Here is a 19,020-nt window from a genome sequence, read left to right as displayed (position 1 = left end):
CTGACCAGACCGGCAGCTCTTCTCGCCTCGCCATCAGAGACTCATTGCTGTACATTGGAGCCGGTCTTCTAGCTACAGCCCCATTCTGAAATGTGCGGGTAATTCATCTAGCAAAAAACAAATGGCAAAACAGGTCAATGACAAGCATTTTTATTTTATGCAAAATTCAAGGCACACGTGCAACTGTTTGAAGAATTTGGGGCAACAAATACCACAACACAAAAGGAAAGTGAAGTAAAAAAAAAGATGATGAATCGGAGCCAAAGCCTGAAATATTAATAATAATGACCGTGGACACAGTGACTGGAGAATATGTCTAATCAATTGCAAAGATGCTTTATTTTATGTGAATTGAATAAATAGATTGAAAAAGTGTAAATGGCCTATAACTCTCCCCCCGGGGGTCAGGACCCCTTTATGGGCCAGAGGGGAGCGTTCTTCAGAAAGGCTGCTGCTCTGAATACAACAATGTTGGGGGTTGTCCCTGATCAGGATTTAGTGTAGTTGTTTATTATGTTTGATTAAAGCCCAAACCGAGCTGGATTGTGCCGTGTCATGGTGTGGAGCACGCCCTGTGTACTTCTGGCAGAAAGGAATGTCCTTGGTGTATGGGTGTGTGACTGTACAGTAAGCTCTGGTGTGTGCCTGAGCCCGTGCACTCCATGGTTCCCTCCTCCACACGTGCATCCCCATGTCTCCATTAATGTGAGGCCGCTCCAGCTGTTCCTCCGCATGCTGTAGGCTTGCTAATCTCTAAAGAGCTTGGATTGGAACGTGCAGGACATAAGCTGCCTCTGCAAACCGGTGCTGCACAAATGTATTTACAGGAGGGGCAAAGAGAAGGTTACCGTCCGAAAATTACCCCTGATGTCTGCAAAGACCAAGCACCTACAGGATCTAGAAGACCTGTCATCCGTGGCTGTGCTCTGCAACATCTGCAAGGCGTTTGTGTGCTCTTCCCATGTTTGCCTGGGTTTCCTCCAGGTTCTTCGGTTTCCTCCTACACTCCAAAGATATACTGATAGGGAATCTGCTGTTAATGGAGCCTCGTATATTCAATGGCCGATGAAAAGTAACCAGAATAAGACGTGCGCTGAGTCTCATGGAACAAACACAACACTTATGGATGTGCAAACTGAGCCTCTAAAGTCTGTGGGTCCATGAGCTGCCAGCTTTTAAGATGGCATTTTTAAGGGTGAATTCAGATGTCTATGACTCAAAGTCCATGTATGAACTTGGGATGCATACCCAGGACTCAGGTCTTCCTACCTATCTGGACATCCTCAGGTGTATAGAAGACTGCTGGGTGCTGGTGTACATAACATGCATGGCCAGTGCTTGCATCACGGGTCTCCTGACCTATCTGGACATCCTCAGGTGTATACAAGACTGCTGGGTGTGGGTGTACATAACATGCATGGCCAGTGCTTGCATCACGGGTCTCCTGACCTATCTGGCTATCCTCAGGTGTATAGAAGACTGCTGGGTGCTGGTGTACATAACATGCATGGCCAGTGCTTGCATCACGGGTCTCCTGACCTATCTGGACATCCTCAGGTGTATACAAGACTGCTGGGTGCTGGTGTACATAACATGCATGGCCAGTGCTTGCATCACGGGTCTCCTGACCTATCTGGACATCCTCAGGTGTATACAAGACTGCTGGGTGTGGGTGTACATAACATGCATGGCCAGTGCTTGCATCACGGGTCTCCTGACCTATCTGGCTATCCTCAGGTGTATATAAGACTGCTGGGTGCGGGTGTGCATAACATGCATGGCCAGGGCTTGCATCACGGGTCTCCTGACCTAACTGGACATTCTCAGGTGTATAGAAGACTGCTGGGTGCGGGTGTACATAACATGCATGGCCAGTGCTTGCATCACGGGTCTCCTGACCTAACTGGACATTCTCAGGTGTATAGAAGACTGCTGGGTGCGGGTGTACATAACATGCATGGCCAGTGCTTGCATCACGGGTCTCCTGACCTATCTGGACATCCTCAGGTGTATATAAGACTGCTGGGTGCGGGTGTACATAACATGCATGGCCAGTGCTTGTATCATGGGTCTCCTGACCTATCTGGACATCCTCAGGTGTATAGAAGACTGCTGGGTGCGGGTGTACATAACATGCATGGCCAGTGCTTGTATCACGGGTCTCCTGACCTATCTGGACATCCTCAGGTGTATAGAAGACGGCTGGGTGCGGGTGTACATAACATGCATGGCCAGTGCTTGCATCACGGGTCTCCTGACCTATCTGGACATCCTCAGGTGTATAGAAGACGGCTGGGTGCGGGTGTATATAACATGCATGGCCAGTGCTTGCATCACGGGTCTCCTGACCTATCTGGACATCCTCAGGTGTATAGAAGACGGCTGGGTGCGGGTGTATATAACATGCATGGCCAGTGCTTGCATCACGGGTCTCCTGACCTATCTGGACATCCTCAGGTGTATACAAGACTGCTGGGTGCTGGTGTACATAACATGCATGGCCAGTGCTTGCATCACGGGTCTCCTGACCTATCTGGACATCCTCAGGTGTATAGAAGACGGCTGGGTGCGGGTGTATATAACATGCATGGCCAGTGCTTGCATCACGGGTCTCCTGACCTATCTGGACATCCTCAGCTGTATAGAAGACTGCTGGGTGCGGGTGTACATAACATGCATGGCCAGTGCTTGCATCACGGGTCTCCTGACCTATCTGGACATCCTCAGGTGTATAGTGAAGAAAATAAGTATTTGATCCCTTGCTGATTTTGTACGTTTGCCCACTGACAAAGACATGAACAGTCTATAATTTTAAGGGTAGGTTAAGTTTAACATTGAGAGATAGAATATCAAAAATAAAATCCAGAAAATCACATTGTATAAATTATATAAATTTATTTGCATTTTGCAGTGAGAAATAAGTATTTGATCCCTCTGGCAAACAAGATTTATTACTTGGTGACAAAACCCTTGTTGGCAAGCACAGCAGTCAGACGTGTTTTGTAGTTGATGATGAGTTTTGCGTACATGTCAGGAGGAATTTTGGTCCACTTCTCTTTGCAGATCATCTCTAAATCATTAAGATTTTGAGGCTGTTGCTTGGCAACTCGGAGCTTCAACTCCGTCCATAAGTTTTCTATGTGATTAAGGTCTGTAGACTGGCTATTCCACTCCATGACCTTAATGTGCTTTTTTTAAGCCACTCGTTTGTTGCCCTGGCTGTATGTCTTGGGTCATTTTCCTGCTGGAAGACCCAGCCACGACTCATTTTTAATGTCTTGGCAGAGGGAAGGAGGTTGTCACTCAGTATTTTACGGTACATGGCTCCATCCATTCTCCCATTGATGCGGTAAAGTAGTCCTGTGCCCTTAGCTGAGAAACACCCCAAAATATGTTTGCACCTCCATGCTTGACAGTGGGGATGGTGTTCTTTGGGTCCTAGGCAGCATTTCCCTACCTGCAAACACGGCGAGTTGAGTTAATGCCAAAGACCTCAATTTTTCTCTCATCTGACCACAGCACCTTCTCCCACTCACTCACAGGATCATTCAGGTGTACATTGGCAAACTTCAGATGGGCGAGCACATGTGCCTTCCTGAGCAGGAGGACCTTGCGGGCACTGCAGGATTTTAAGCCTTTACGGTATAATGTATTACCCATGTTTTTTTTGGTGACTGTGATCCCAGCTGCCTTGAGATCATTAACAAGTTCCCCCCATGTAGTTTTAGACTGATCTCTCGCCTTCCTGATGGTCAATGATACCCCATGAGGAGAGATTTTGCATGGCGCCGCACATTGATGTTGATTGACAGTCATTTTGTATTTCTTCCATTTTCTTACTATTGCACCAACAGTGTCTCCTCACCCAGTGTCTTACGTATGATTTTGTAGCCCATTCCATCTTTGTGCAGGTCTATGATCTTGGCCCTGACATCCTTATAAAGCTCTTTGGTCTTGCCCATGTTGTAGAGGTTAGAGTCTGATTAATTGAGTCTGTGGACAGGAGTCTTTAATAAAGGTGACTATGTAAGACAGTTGTCCATAATGCAGGTAACAAGTTGATTAGGAGCGCCTAACTGGTCTGTAGGAGCCAGAACTCTTCATGGTTGATAGGGGATCAAATACTTATTTCTCACTGCAAAATGCAGATAAATTTATATAATTTAAACAATGTGATTTCCTGGATTTTGTATTTGATATTCTGTCTCTCAGTGTTAAAATTAACCTACCCTTAACCCCTTCAAGACCTGAGGTATTTTTGGTTTTGCATTTTCGTTTTTCGCTCCCCTTCTTTCCAGAGCTATAACTTTTTTTAATTTTTTTGTCAGTATGGCCATGTGAGGGCTTGTTTTTTTTGTGTGACAAGTTTCTCTTTTGAAAGACACCATTGGTTTTAACATATCGTGTCCTGGAAAATGGGGAAAAAATTGTGCGGTGAAATAGCAAGAAGCGTGCAATCCCACACTTGTTTTTTGTTTTTTTTGTTTTGTTTTTTACTATGTTCACTAAATGCTAAAACTAACCTTCCCTTATGATTCTCCAGGTCATTACGAGTTCATAGACACCACACATATCTAGGTTCTTTGTTATCGAATTGGTGAGAAAAAATTCCAAACTTTACTAAAAAAAATTCCATTTTCAATTACCCATAGTGTCTCCATTTTTTGTGATCTCCCGTTATTGCATTTTAATGCAATGTCATGGTGACAAAAAAACGTAATTTTGGCGTTTTGACTTTTTTTTTCTCACTACGCCATTTATCAAAAAGGATAATCTTTTTTTATTTTTTATTGATAGGTCAGGTGATTCTGAATGCGGCGATACCAAATATGTTTGTTTGATTTTTTTATTGTTTTATTTTGAAAGGGGCGAAAGGGGGGGGGGTGATTTGAACTTTTATATTTTTTTTTATATTTTTAAAAACATTTTTTTTTTACTTTTGGCATGCTTCAATAGTGTCCATGGAAGACTAGAAACTGCCACAACCCGTTCGGCTCTGCTACATACAGGCGATGATCAGATCACCTGAATGTGGCAGAATACCTGACTTGCTATGAGCGCCGACCACCGGGTGGCGCTCATAGCAATCCAGCAGTGACAACTATAGAGGTCTCAAGGAGACCTCTGGTTGTCATGCCAACCCATCGGTGACCTGCAATCACATGACGGGGGTCACAGATGGGCAGATTTCCAGCACGATTGCCGGAAATGCATGTTAAGTGCTGCTGTCAGCGGCTAACAGTCGCGAGAGGATTGCGATTCCTCCCGTGCTGTTGACAGCACATGTCAGCTGTTCAAAACTGCTGACATGTGCCAGAAAAGGTGGGCAAAGGTACAAAATCAGCAAGGGATCAAATACAGAGTGCATTTAGTACAGCTGCACCTTGAAAATGTAAAGCAAGGGTTAAGCTTGGTTCCATGTTCAGTTTAAACTAAAATTTAGATCTAGGAAACGTAGGATTTGGAGTGATTTTTTTTGTTTTTTATGGGAAATAAAAATGGAAGAAAATGTGAACTGTGTTAAGGTGACTAGGAATGGTGCAGAAATGCAGCCTGTGTGGCGGTGGTGGGAATTGGGTAGAGGGACCCTGTCAGCCATTGCGCTAAGCTCTGTGATTGTACCCTCAGATGTAATGCTCCGGCTCATCAGCTCCTTCGTATTGTTGGCGTGGGAGTTACTGCTTCAAGCAGAAGACGATGGGAATAAAAATAGACATGTCTTCCATTTTCCGGGCTTTATCTGAATTATGCACACTTGAGTTAGTCGCAGAGCTGCAGTAGAGCTGAGCGTGGAGCGTTTGCAGCATAGTCCGCCTGCATGGCACAGATGTGTGCCTGCCATCCAAGGGATTTGTTCCACCTTAACAAATGCTCCCTTTTACAGTTCACTTGCAGTGTTCCTGCTGATATACACAAGCCACGGCTTCCATGTATTAACCATGTGTGCAGTCGTCTTTACGGCATGGTTCTTATACAGTGATGAAACAAAGAGTAACTATCTATGAAAGTCCAGTTTCTCCATGGGGTTGTAGCATTTTTCTACTAGTTTCCATCCATTGTCGGCGGTGAGAAGTGCTGGTGACATGGCCCGTGTTGGCCGCTTGCTGGAGATCTTGGCCGGCAGATACTGAGCACCTATCCTTTGCACAATATTAGACAGGTGGCTAATGGACAGCACGTCAGCAGTGCCCATCGCCCTACTATGTGGAAGTGAGAGCTGCTGAATGCTGCTAACATTTGTGGCACACCCAGGCAGACATTTAGGAGAACTAAGGCTGGTTTCACATTTGCGGATGGAGGTGCGGCGGAGGGCTGCGTATATCATCTATGAAGCTCCACCCACCGCCGCACCTCCTCCGGTCAGCTTCGCCTACATCAGCATGCGGCGTGCGTACCTATCTTTACCATACCGATGTATTCGGATGCCTCCGCATGCGTCGTTTTGATGGTGCAGCGGCCTGCGCCGAACGCAACGAGTTGCATTTTGGTGCGGTTGCCGCACCGTCAAAATGACGCATGTGGAGGCATCTGCATACATCGCCATGGTAAAGATGGGTACGCACGCCGCATGCTGATGTAGGCGGAGCTGACCGGAGGAGGCGCGGCGGTCAGCGGAGCTTCACGGATGACGTACGCAGCCCTCCACCGCACCTCCATCCGCAAATGTGAAACCAGCCTAAACTGGCCATTTACATGATGCAAGTGCAAAATCAACACGGTGCATGCATGTTTATGGTGAAGTCTGAAGAAATAGGTGTACGATGTGCATTTAGTCAAAGGATATCTCAAGTCTGTGGCTGGCTTTATGCTTATCAGGCGTATGTTTGGTTAGAGGCACCCACTATCAGTTCAATAATATTGAGCTTTCCGCTTTGGATACCATATTGCCTTGCTCCATAAAGTCACAGTAATATCTGTCCACATCCAAATCAGATTTAGGACTTGCTTTAAAGTAAAGCAGGTGTGTCCAGCGAGTGGTGAAGGTAAAAAATAACTTTTAATGAAAATATATTAAAAATACATCCATATATATGGTATCCTCTCACTCAGTACACACTGGCTATAGAACCTAATGACTATCTACGCGTTTCGACATGGTAGATGTATATGGATGTATTTTTAATTTTCATTAAAAGTTATTTTTTTACCTTCACTGCTCGCTGGACACACCTGCTTTTATGTTGGATTCATTGTGGTTACTTCACCCTGGTCAGTGCAAGGTGTTTGGTGATCACAAAGGAGGTCAAGGTAAAAGACACGGTGAGCTGATTTTTTTTCCTCTACTTTGTTGCTTTAAAGTAAACCTGATTCCTGCTACCCGAACTAGCAAGAAATCAGAACTACCATAAATCAGAGTTTGGCTGTCATTGCAGCCATCAATGTTTTACTCTGGAACACTGTGGCATAGAGATCACATGCCTAGATGAACTGGTCGGACACTAGTCCCTTACCAGAGATCACATGCCTAGATGAAGTGGCTGGGCACTAGTCCCTGACCGGAGATCACAAGCCTTGATGAAGTGGCCGAGCACTAGTCCCTGACCAGAGATCACAAGCCTTGATGAACTGGTCGGGTATTAGTCTCTGACCGGAGATCACAAGCCTAGATGAAGTGGCCGAGCACTAGTCCCTGACCGGAGATCACAAGCCTTGATGAAGTGGCCGAGCACTAGTCCCTGACCAGAGATCACAAGCCTTGATGAACTGGTCGGGTATTAGTCTCTGACCGGAGATCACAAGCCTAGATGAAGTGGCCGAGCACTAGTCCCTGACCGGAGATCACAAGCCTTGATGAAGTGGCCGAGCACTAGTCCCTGACCAGAGATCACAAGCCTAGATGAACTGGTCGGGTATTAGTCTCTGACCGGAGATCACAAGCCTAGATGAAGTGGCCGAGCACTAGTCCCTGACCGGAGATCACATGCCTATATGAACTGGTCGGGTATTAGTCTCTGACCGGAGATCACAAGCCTATATGAACTGACCGGACACTAGTCCCTGACCGGAGATCACATGCCTATATGAACTGGTCGGGTATTAGTCTCTGACCGGAGATCACAAGCCTAGATGAAGTGGCTGAGCACTAGTCCCTGACCGGAGATCACATGCCTATATGAACTGGTCGGGTATTAGTCTCTGACCGGAGATCACAAGCCTAGATGAAGTGGCCGAGCACTAGTCCCTGACCGGAGATCACATGCCTATATGAACTGGTCGGGTATTAGTCTCTGACCGGAGATCACAAGCCTAGATGAAGTGGCCGAGCACTAGTCCCTGACCGGAGATCACATGCCTATATGAACTGGTCGGGTATTAGTCTCTGACCGGAGATCACAAGCCTAGATGAAGTGGCCGAGCACTAGTCCCTGACCGGAGATCACAAGCCTTGATGAAGTGGCCGAGCACAAGTCCCTGACCGGAGATCACAAGCCTAGATGAACTGGTCGGGTATTAGTCTCTGACCGGAGATCACAAGCCTAGATGAAGTGGCCGAGCACTAGTCCCTGACCGGAGATCACATGCCTATATGAACTGGTCGGGTATTAGTCTCTGACCGGAGATCACAAGCCTAGATGAAGTGGCCGAGCACTAGTCCCTGACCGGAGATCACATGCCTATATGAACTGGTCGGGTATTAGTCTCTGACCGGAGATCACAAGCCTAGATGAAGTGGCCGGGCACTAGTCCCTGACTGGAGATCACATGCCTAGATGAACTGGCCGGGCACTAGTCCCTGACCGGAGATCACATGCCTATATGAACTGGTCGGGTATTAGTCTCTGACCGGAGATCACAAGCCTAGATGAACTGACCGGACACTAGTCCCTGACCGGAGATCACATGCCTAGATGAACTGACCGGGCACTAGTCCTGGGGGGTTCTGGGGTTTGGGTAATGATGCATATCTGGTGGTCTGAGTGGTTGACATGATCTGTTGTATGTATTCCTTCAATGATTAGGAAGGTCTTCTAACATGAAATGCTTTGCTCTATAGGTCAGATTACTCCTTCATCCAGAGAAAGCCCAAGTCCTGTTGACCCAGAGTCAGTGGAAGTAATGATGAACTTTGACCCTGATCCCGCTGACCTTGCATTGTCCAGTGTGCCTGGACATGAAACGTTTGACCCTAGGAAGCATAGATTTTCTGAAGAAGAACTGAAACCTCAGCCGATTATGAAAAAAGCAAGAAAAATCCAGGTGCCAGATGAACAGAAGGTAAAAATAAACCACACAACTTTTGTGTTTTCTAGAAGTCAATTTCAGAGGGCCCATTAAAGGAGTATTCACACCTCGCTTGCCAGTGGTGGTGCGCTCCTTAGGATTGACAGTTCGGACCAGCGGCATGGCCATGCCGAATCCTACCAAGTCGATCCATCGATGCGGCCAGCTTCAGCTCTAAAGCTTACATTGACAACTGGGTGTTACCATTCCCCCCTATCAGATTAGATAGGACACACCCTATTGGCAGGACTAAAAGTAATGCCCAGTTGTCAATTTATTCATACATTTCCAGGAGATATAACTTGGAAGCAGCACAACACACAAAGCTTTAGGAAGATGCATCAAAATGGTTATTTCATGGGGAACACACATAGTAATTAGTCAGGCCTGCGGGTCTGTGACTGGCCAAAACAACACTTTTCCATAACTTTAAGAAAATAAAATACCATAGAGTCAAAATCCTGCAAAATGTTTCCTAAATATAATACTATGATGGATGCCGCTGTACCAGCTGCACGATTGTGCCAGGAATAACCTGCAAGAAATAACCTGCAGTAACCCTGAAAGAAGTGATTTTTCGTTTTACGTCTGCTGAGGTAGCTCACCTAGCTTTCAGGCTCTTTGCTATACAGCTTGTAAGCGCTAATCTCGGATCCTTCAATCTGGCCAGATTCAAAATCCCCTGATGCTTCTCCGATACTTCTTTTGCTAGCAGTATTAGAGAGACATGGTACCAGCCCGAACTATGAATCTTCAGGAGTGCACTGTCCCCCAGGAGACTGGAGAGCAGTGCGCTCCTGAAGATCAAACCGGAGACAACCCCTTCCAGGATCCTGGATTGCCTCCAATTTTTGCCACAATTTAAAAAAAAAAATGTCCCATCCAATCTACCATGAGCAAATTTTGAACAATTGAAAATAGCCTACTTTTTACAAATATCTCGGAAGCGGAAAGTAATGGTACAGAATCCATTGCCAGAATGATAAGCAGCAAAATTTTCAAGTTCAAGGTTGACTCAGCTGAGACGAAGAAATCCTAAGGAGTTAGGGGGCACTGTCACTGTACACAGTCCATCTTTTTTTTTATTACAACAGTAATTATATATTTATTTAGATAGTAAAAAATTAATTTTGCTTCTAAATTTTTCAGTTTGGGAGGCAAAGGCGCACTGACAGCTAAACCTACAGTGTAAAAAGAATGAGATCATAAAACAAACCAGTGAGTCTCCTACAAGTCTACATTTTCACAGACGCCATAATAATCTGCAGTTGGTTACTAATCTAATGACTGATATGATGCCTTTAAGGACCATATAGCTTCTTTCACTAAGGGGTCCCATCCACTTTAGATAGCGGTCAGCTGAAAGGTCGATCTGATGATGGTGCGGCCAGCAGCTGTCTCTCCCGACTCCCCAATACTCAGCCGATCGCACTTGTGTTCTCTACGAGAGAGCCGCTGCCAAACCTCATTGGGGCCTCATCTCTCCAGAGACAAAAGGATCAGGACTCCTAAATCCGACATGTCCGATCATTATGTGCCCCAACATCATCTGTCAAAGGAAAGTTGGGAGGACCCCATTAGACTGTCGGACAGTTCCTATTGTGTATGGGCGACTTGTGAATCCGTTTTTCTTACCCTTTACGTTTCTGGTCTCTAAACCAAAGCAATACCCGATGTCATTTCATAAATGAGGTGTAAGACCATTGAATCCTTTATCAAATCTTGTAATTCGTTAACCAGCGTTGGATATTTTGCATTTCTTATTGTTTTCCGCTGTTTACAATTGAAATAAATAATATCCTCTATAGGCGCTGTTCACATGTGCACTCTTGGGTCCGCTTTTCTGTTCATGGAGGTGCCAGAAATGTTACATGACAGACACCAGCGGTACTAGACGTACCACATTGACCATAATGAGGTCCTTCTGGGCTTAGTCATGGTGTCAGTAGTAGAATGAATAAACGGTCAGAGGAACTCAAGGACACAGGTGTATTAGATGATTCCACAAAACGCGTTTCGATGGTGACCCCGTCTTCATCAGGTAGATCTCCACCAGATAAAGAAGGGGTCGCCATCCAAATACGTTGTGGAAGCATCTAATACTCCTGTGTCCTTGAATTTCTAGCGCTCCTCTGACCTTTTTTTCATTCTACTCACCCATCCTCCATCAGAGGCACACGGCTGGAGCTGCGGTGGACCTTTCATTCCATCTGACCTACCTGCTTCCTCTGCGCTCCCCAGAGACCGCAATACACTTGACTATTCATGGTGTCAGGCATTTTATGAAATAAAAAGCTCAGCACATCTTGGAATCTCGGTTGCCAATGTGACGGGAGCATAAAGCAGCTTGTGACTTATAAAATATCATCTTCATGATCTAAGTTTCAAGGTTTCCCTGCACTTTAACATGCTTTTGGTAGGTACTAAATCTACCTGCAGGTCAGTGGAAGTCCAAGTCCTGAGGCCCCAGCAGACCAGCGCCTACCACACGCTAATTTTATATTTATAGTGTTATGTCTCATAAGCATACTGTATCTTTATAGAATATACTGATTTTCAGGTTGTGAAATGTAGTATTTTCACTTTTTTTTAACTTTCTATGATCCAGTGGTAGCTGCCAAACTAACTAATGGAGTATTCAGCGTTGCCAACTTAAGCTTTAGTTTTCCAGCTCCTATCTGGACCTTTCCTGTCAGCCAAACCTTATGGTTTCAGAGATGATTTTTAGAGGTCCCTTTCCTTTGCCAGCTGTAAGGCCAAGTTCAGACGTCCGGTTTGTAATTGTTAACAACTCATGCTACTTTTTTGTTTCACATTCAGGATGAAAAATATTGGAACCGGCGGTACAAAAACAACGAAGCTGCCAAACGTTCTCGAGATGCACGGCGGCTAAAGGAAAACCAGATCACAGTTCGGGCTGCCTTTTTGGAGAAAGAAAATTCAGTTCTGCGCCAAGAGGTAGCCAAAATTCGCCAAGAACTTTCTCGCTACCGAAACATTCTGTCAAAATATGAGTCTCAGCATGGAGCCTTGTAAAAAACTGAGAAAATGTATAGCTGTCCCACCTGGTTGCACGAACTAACACAACCTCACAAGAATTGTCCCCACCAGTCCTTTTTTCTTTCCTGACGAATGGCCCTTATTCACGAAGAACTCTCACAAGATGTAGAGGGCATGAGGGACACACAGGAAGCAGGCCGATGTACAGTTCTTTTATGGCCTTGCTTTCTTCCTCCATTTATCAGCGGTCCATCTTGACCTCCTTTTCTGCAGGACAAAGGTGCTATAGTGACTACCGGACACTATGGGGGATCACCAGCGATTAGGCAAACAGAGGTGAGGAAAAGGAAGCCAAAACTGATTCTGAACACTGGCACCATCCAATACACCAGCCACCACGTAAATGGCCAATGTCCCCGTATCTGACAATCCTTTCACGCCACTGTCCAGTAGCATTGCATTTTTTTATATAATTGTTCTGTCGAAAGCTTGTTGGATACAGCATGGATGATAAATATATGTACAAAGATGTAAATATGTGAAATGAATATTCTAAATGAAATGGTATTACAATTAAACAAGCAGGAAAAGGGTGAATATATAAAAAAAATATTGAGTTAGGTCTGCAGGGATTTCATATTCTAGTATCTTACTAAATCAAGGATGTTCCACCTCTAAAAGCCAGACACTGACCACTACTGTGACACATGACAACTGAGCACTATTCATTACTTCATTGTTAGTAATTTCTAGGCCGAAAATGAGAACTAAATTGTGTGCATGAAATGATAGCCATAGTGGTGGGGAGACCTCTCATGCTTAGCCTTTTTTGCTAGGACCAATTGCAAAAGTATTTTACCTCCTTACACAAGACTGGCACATTCTCTTTTAGAATTACATTCCTTGTCTGCTTTCTTCTTACAGTAGTCATCAAAATCCTGGGAAGAAGTGTTAGTGAGAAGCCACTAAATGATTTTCCAGCCTTACTAGAGCCATATGTTATAATGAAATCAGTAATTTCTTACCAGTTATAAAACAGCTTTTACCTGGTTATCTTCTAGAGCCAAGAGTATTCACAAGAATGGGGCTAAGCACCAAAACGGCTCATGAGTAGGGTCGACCCTTAAGGGTGTCTTCCGTCATGAGTAGGGCCGACCCTTATGGGTGTGTTCCCTCATGAGTAGGGCCGACCCTTAAGGGTGTGTTCCCTCATGAGTAGGGTCAACCATTATGTGTGTGTTCCCTCATGAGTAGAGGCAACTATTATGTGTGTGTTCCCTCATGAGTAGAGGCAACTATTATGGGTGTGTTCCCTCATAAGTAGAGGCAACTATTATGGGTGTGTTCCCTCATGAGTAGGGCCGACCCTTTTGGGTGTGTTCCCTCATGAGTAGGGCTTACCCTTTTGGGTGTGTTCCCTCATGAGTAGGGCTGACCCTTATGGGCGTGTTCCCTCATGAGTAGAGGCAACTATTATGGGTGTGTTCCCTCATAAGTAGAGGCAACTATTATGGGTGTGTTCCCTCATGAGTAGAGGCAACTATTATGGGTGTGTTCCCTCATGAGTAGGGCTGACCCTTATGGGTGTGTTCCCTCATGAGTAGGGCCGACCCTTTTGGGTGTGTTCCCTCATGAGTAGGGCTGACCCTTATGGGCGTGTTCCCTCATGAGTAGGGCTGACCCTTATGGGCGTGTTCCCTCATGATTGGGGCTGACCCTTATGGGCGTGTTCCCTCATGATTGGGGCTGACCCTTATGAGTGTCTTCCCTCATGAGTAGGGCCGACCCTTATTCATGTGTTCCTTGAAAGCTTATACTCATTTTTCCAAGAACATTTTGATTGAGGTTGACTGTGGGAACATACTCTAAATCTAACTCCAGACATTGCCTTTCAAGAATTAAAAAATGTAGCCCATGCAACAATCTCTGAAAAGTTAGACAATCAGTCTGTGGGAAAGCCTTTCTTTGTCGCCTTACAAAGGATTAGTAAGTGAGTCCAAGTCATCGCACTTCACATCACATATTGGCTTTATTCAATTTTTATTTTTGTCACAGATTTTGCTTTGACTTTTGCTGTTATTATTTAAAGAAAAAAATGTAAAAAATCTGGTGTAAGGTTCATAGAAAGGTTTATCCAGTCCTAAATAATGGACTATAAATAAGCTTGGATCGGCATAAAAGGCTGATACTACATGCGAGGTGTGCCGGGAGAGTGTGTGCACTGGGCATATCGTGTAATGGGGTTTCTCATTTTGGAGTTTTTTAGATATGAAAAGATATATTAATGTGTTTTAATAACAGATGCCTCACGTTACCAAGGGCAGTAATCCCATAGATTACTTTTTTATAGGGCTCCGCCTGCATGACCCTATCTATTTGCACAGTAAGACAGCACCTTCTCTCCGTAGGCACAGCACAATTAGCTAAAAAGGGTAGCCACAGGATGTTTTTTCCTAAAAGTGAAAAAAATATAAATTTTTGGTTATTTATTCTTTTTACACAAGGAGCAGTATGTGCGTTTGTATGCAGTTATGCGCCCCGCCATCCTCCTGCCTGACCGGGCCCTGGGTATGGCGTCCTGTCATCTCTTAGACATATACTGCCTTAAACATTTTCCATCTCTTGCACTTTAAAAGACACATAATGTCACTGCAGCCATAGTTATAGCTATCAAACAAGGTATGAACCGCAACAATGAGAAATTCCTAAAAGTTGGCTTTTTCTGAGCTTTGTCCTGTGATATCTTATTAATAGGTCCAGTTTCTCCTTAGCAACAGACTACATACTGCTTAGCAACAGACTACAACACACTGTAAAATACAATGTGACAAATCTAAGAAACTACCCAAGGCAAAAGTTTCATGTTGGGTTTTCCTGTCTTCCCTACCAAACTCTGATGGACACATTGCGGTTCTCCACAATAGCCATCTCTTGGTAGTCCTGCGACGTGAACACCACAAGCCACCATTTAGGGCTTGGACAGTTTGCTAATGTTGGATGAAAAGGGGCAGCATTGTGTGATCCTGATCACCTCGATCACAAGATTGTGTCTAATGGGTTCCTCCCTGTGTTAGCTACCAACGATCAGACCATTGCACAATTGGGCATCCATGAAGAGTGATGGCTGAGGGCGGCGTCTGTACTTATGTTGTGCCCAGTCCCACACCAGCAAATTGGTCATGCAATTTTTCATCTAAAGTGTTTGTTGTTGGTAGGAAGGTTTTTTTGCCCTGACACATGGGGATCGTTTTGGGCCTCATTTCTAGTAATCTTGTGCTCTGTCCCTTGCACTCAAAAAGTGGATTGATGAACTTTTCTGTCTGTCCGAGTCTGGCCCGGGTCTTGTCCTTCTTGGCCAAATTTGCCAGGTGAAGAATCCCTTTGTATGAGAGCCTGCGGTGCGTCTGCAGACAGTGTGTGCTCGTATCTGTGATTTGCACTAGTTTATAATGGATACAGAATAACCATTCTACTTCTAGGTGTTCCCACTTTTCCGATATAAATAGAGCATGATTTTTCTTGTTTTCTACGATAATGTTTGTATTTTCTAGATACTTTCTATATTTACAGAGGTCTCAGATGTACTTGTCTTTTAAATGGCAAGCCAAAAATATGTTTGACTCGATTTTATTTTCTTGCAAGAGGCACTTTTGAGAAATATTGTACGTGGTAAATTGGATGCACCTTATGCACTATTAAGAGTTGTCCTAGAGAATCACTCGGTGACAGGAGAATATCGCAATGAATTAGTACTATACAATAAGACGTTGTATGTTAATTGCCATTTATAGCGGACTACCCCTTGTGATAACTGGAATTACTGCAATAACAAAGGATACATTTATTGCACATTTACTGTAGGCTCTACTTTTTCTACTTTATAATTACCAAACAATCCACAACCCTGGGTGCCTTATTGTATGGTACAGATTGTATGACAGTCTTCAGTAACCTTTATATAGTCTCTCTACTTAGAAACTGCATTTTACAGGAAAAAACATACACACACATACATACAATCATGGCTGAAAGTGGTGGCACCCTTGAAATTGTCCCAGAACATGAATAATTTATCCCAGAAAACTATTGCAATTGCACGTTTTGTTATACACATGTTTATTTCCTTTGTGTGTATTGGAGCAACACAAAAAAAATTGGACATAATTTCACACAAAACACCCAAAAATTAGCCAGACAAAATTGTTGTCCCCTTTCCGAAATTGTGGGCAAACAACTTTGTTTCAAGCAGGTGATGCTCGTTCAAACTCACCTGGGGCAAGTAACAGGTGTGGGCAATATGAAAATCACACCTGAAACCAGTTTAAAAGGGGAGAAGTTGACTCGATCTTTGCATTGTGTGTCTGTGTGTGCCACACTAAGGGTATGTGTCCACGTTCAGGATTGCATCAGGATTTGGTCAGGATTTTTCATCAGTATTTGTAAGTCAAAACCAGGAGTGGGTGATAAATGCAAAAGTGGAGCATATGTTTATATTATACTTTTCCTCTAATTGTTCCACTCCTGGTTTTGGCTTACAAATACTGATGAAAAATCCTGACCAAATCCTGATGCAATCCTGAACGTGGACACATACCCTAAGAATGGAGAACAGCAAGAGAAGAGAACTGTCTGAGGACTTGAGAACCAAAACTGTTGAACAATATAAAAAATAAGCATGTATATAAAAATGAAGATTTTTGGGGGGGAACAATTTCAAGGGTGCCAACACTTTTGGATTGCACATATACGTATGTGTTTATGTGTATATGTATACTATAGAAATGCAGTAAAAAACAAAACAAGTTGTAGGAAGACAAACGAGGGGACCAATATACAGATTTGCGCACCCTCATGGTAACTGGTGCAGTGTTACTGCTGGCACTCGTCTTAGGTAACTGCTTCCATACAATGTGCTAAGTAAAATCTATTTTTTCCAATACAGAGATAAACCACTGTTGGTGGGGCATGTATATTTTCAATCTCTTTATACAGATGACGACTCTAACTTTATTATCATTGAAATGCCTGATTAGTATGAGGGGCACTCAGTAACCCTACCTACAAATCGGAGCCAGGACCTCTTCCGTTTCTGCATCGATGGACGTCCACCAACGTGATCCTTGTGTTTCTTTGGGAAACCCTTTTTAATATAGATGGCACTTAATATAAAAGATACATAGTATTTTCTGATAATGAAAATAAATTTGGGGAAGGTATAACGTGAGGGAGACGGAATGCCTTATCATTAGTCTCACTATCCTCTGCTAACCAGTTCATTCACATTGGCGTTATAATCAAGAAATGAAAAATAATCCCTGTGATGTAAAAAAAAAAAAAAAGTTTTCTTGTTTAATTTCAACATTTGTTTTATTCCGCACCATGTAAAAAAATGATCTTGTCCTGCTGGCTAAAAAATGTAATCTGCTCCGTATGGAATATGGGTCTGACTGTTTCATTACTATGTAACCAGTGCAAGAACGAAGTCATACGTTTTAATAGATGCCAGGTAGCAACATGAGAAGTTTTCTACAATGTTGTTATATGACATATATACTTAAAATTCAGTACAATTTAAAGGGACTCTTATCACTAGGTTTTTGCTACCTCATCTGACAGCAGCATGATATAAGGGCAGAGATGCTGATTCCAGTGATGTATCACTTACTGAGCTGCTTGCTGTAGTTTTAATAATAATCCTTGTTTTACCTGCTGCAGATCTAGCGGTTCTCTGAATGCAGAGTACTGTATATCCCCACCCACACTGCTGATTGTCAGCTTTCTGCCTATGCACGCAGAAAGAAACCAATCAGTGGTGTGGGCGGGGTTATACAGAACTCCTAAATATACTTGGCTACCTGACAGCAGGTTTACTAGTCCTCTAGTGATAAACTCCTGCTGATAAAACACTGATTTTATCAAAACTAAACCAAGTAGCCTAGCAAGTGACAAATTGCTGAGTCTCAAATTAGGCTGCAAAAACCAGTTTACAGGTTCCTTTTAATTCTTTGAATTGTTGGATGCAGTTTATAAACTTTGACCCTTATTTATAAAAACTATCAAAGTGAAGAAATGAGTTAAAACAACCTGAGAAATGAGTCGTAATGTGATCGGCTCCTGTTGTAGGCTGAACGGGTTCATAGATGAAGCCCAATGTGTCTATTACGTTTGTAAAGCTATTATTATGCTGAATGCTTGAACCAAACTGGAATGCAGAGGTGCGGAGTTCTACTAATCTATCATTTCAGTGTTTTTAAAGAAGATCAGTTCCCATTTTAATTTCTGATTCAAGTCCAAAAGTCAGAATCATAGTAACGGCAATGGCCACCATGGTTTCTGTCCTGTAGGACGCCTACATTTTCCAATCTTTAATTGCTACGTCCTATTGCAAAAGTGTGGACAGTAGGGTAAATGTTCTCAGGGAATCTGAGGGCCACAGAATATAAGCCTTGAATTTTATCTTTGAAATTTTCAAGAATAATCTGCCTATTGATGTACTTGAAGTCATAACTCTTAGTTCATAGGTGGCATAGTTCTCCCTCGTTATACTCTATCAATACTTTCTGGTATTCATAGTCATTAAAACTGAGCAGACGTTACACTCTACACAAGGCACCAGGGATCGTAAATTCAACTAAACCCTTTATTGTCAACCTATATCTAGATGTTCATAAAGAGGATGAAATATTAATTAGCATTGAGATGGTATAAAGGAGACTTACAAGAACAAAAAATTGAAATAAAGTCCTTTAAGCTACGATAGTGAAAACCACCACTAAAGAGGATCTGTCAAGTGTCCAG

The 19,020-nt window shown here is 43.6% G+C and overlaps 1 protein-coding gene across 1 annotated transcript in view; it reads left to right on the top strand.

The window, feature by feature from the left end:
- The window catches only part of DBP (D-box binding PAR bZIP transcription factor), a 41,422-nt gene extending 23,876 nt beyond the window's left edge, over positions 1-17,546 (top strand). The window contains exons 3-4 of the mRNA XM_069741607.1: positions 8,996-9,216; positions 12,043-17,546. Coding sequence (XP_069597708.1) covers positions 8,996-9,216; positions 12,043-12,258 — 437 coding nt within the window. The 3' untranslated portion in view covers positions 12,259-17,546. The remainder of the gene's footprint in view (positions 1-8,995; positions 9,217-12,042) is intronic.
- The last annotated feature ends 1,474 nt before the right edge of the window (positions 17,547-19,020 follow it).

Source organism: Ranitomeya imitator, chromosome 10, assembly GCF_032444005.1.
Source record: "Ranitomeya imitator isolate aRanImi1 chromosome 10, aRanImi1.pri, whole genome shotgun sequence".
NCBI classification, from domain to species: Eukaryota; Metazoa; Chordata; class Amphibia; order Anura; family Dendrobatidae; genus Ranitomeya; species Ranitomeya imitator.
Note: the sequence above shows the minus strand (reverse complement) of the source record. Positions and strands in the feature narration are given on the sequence as shown.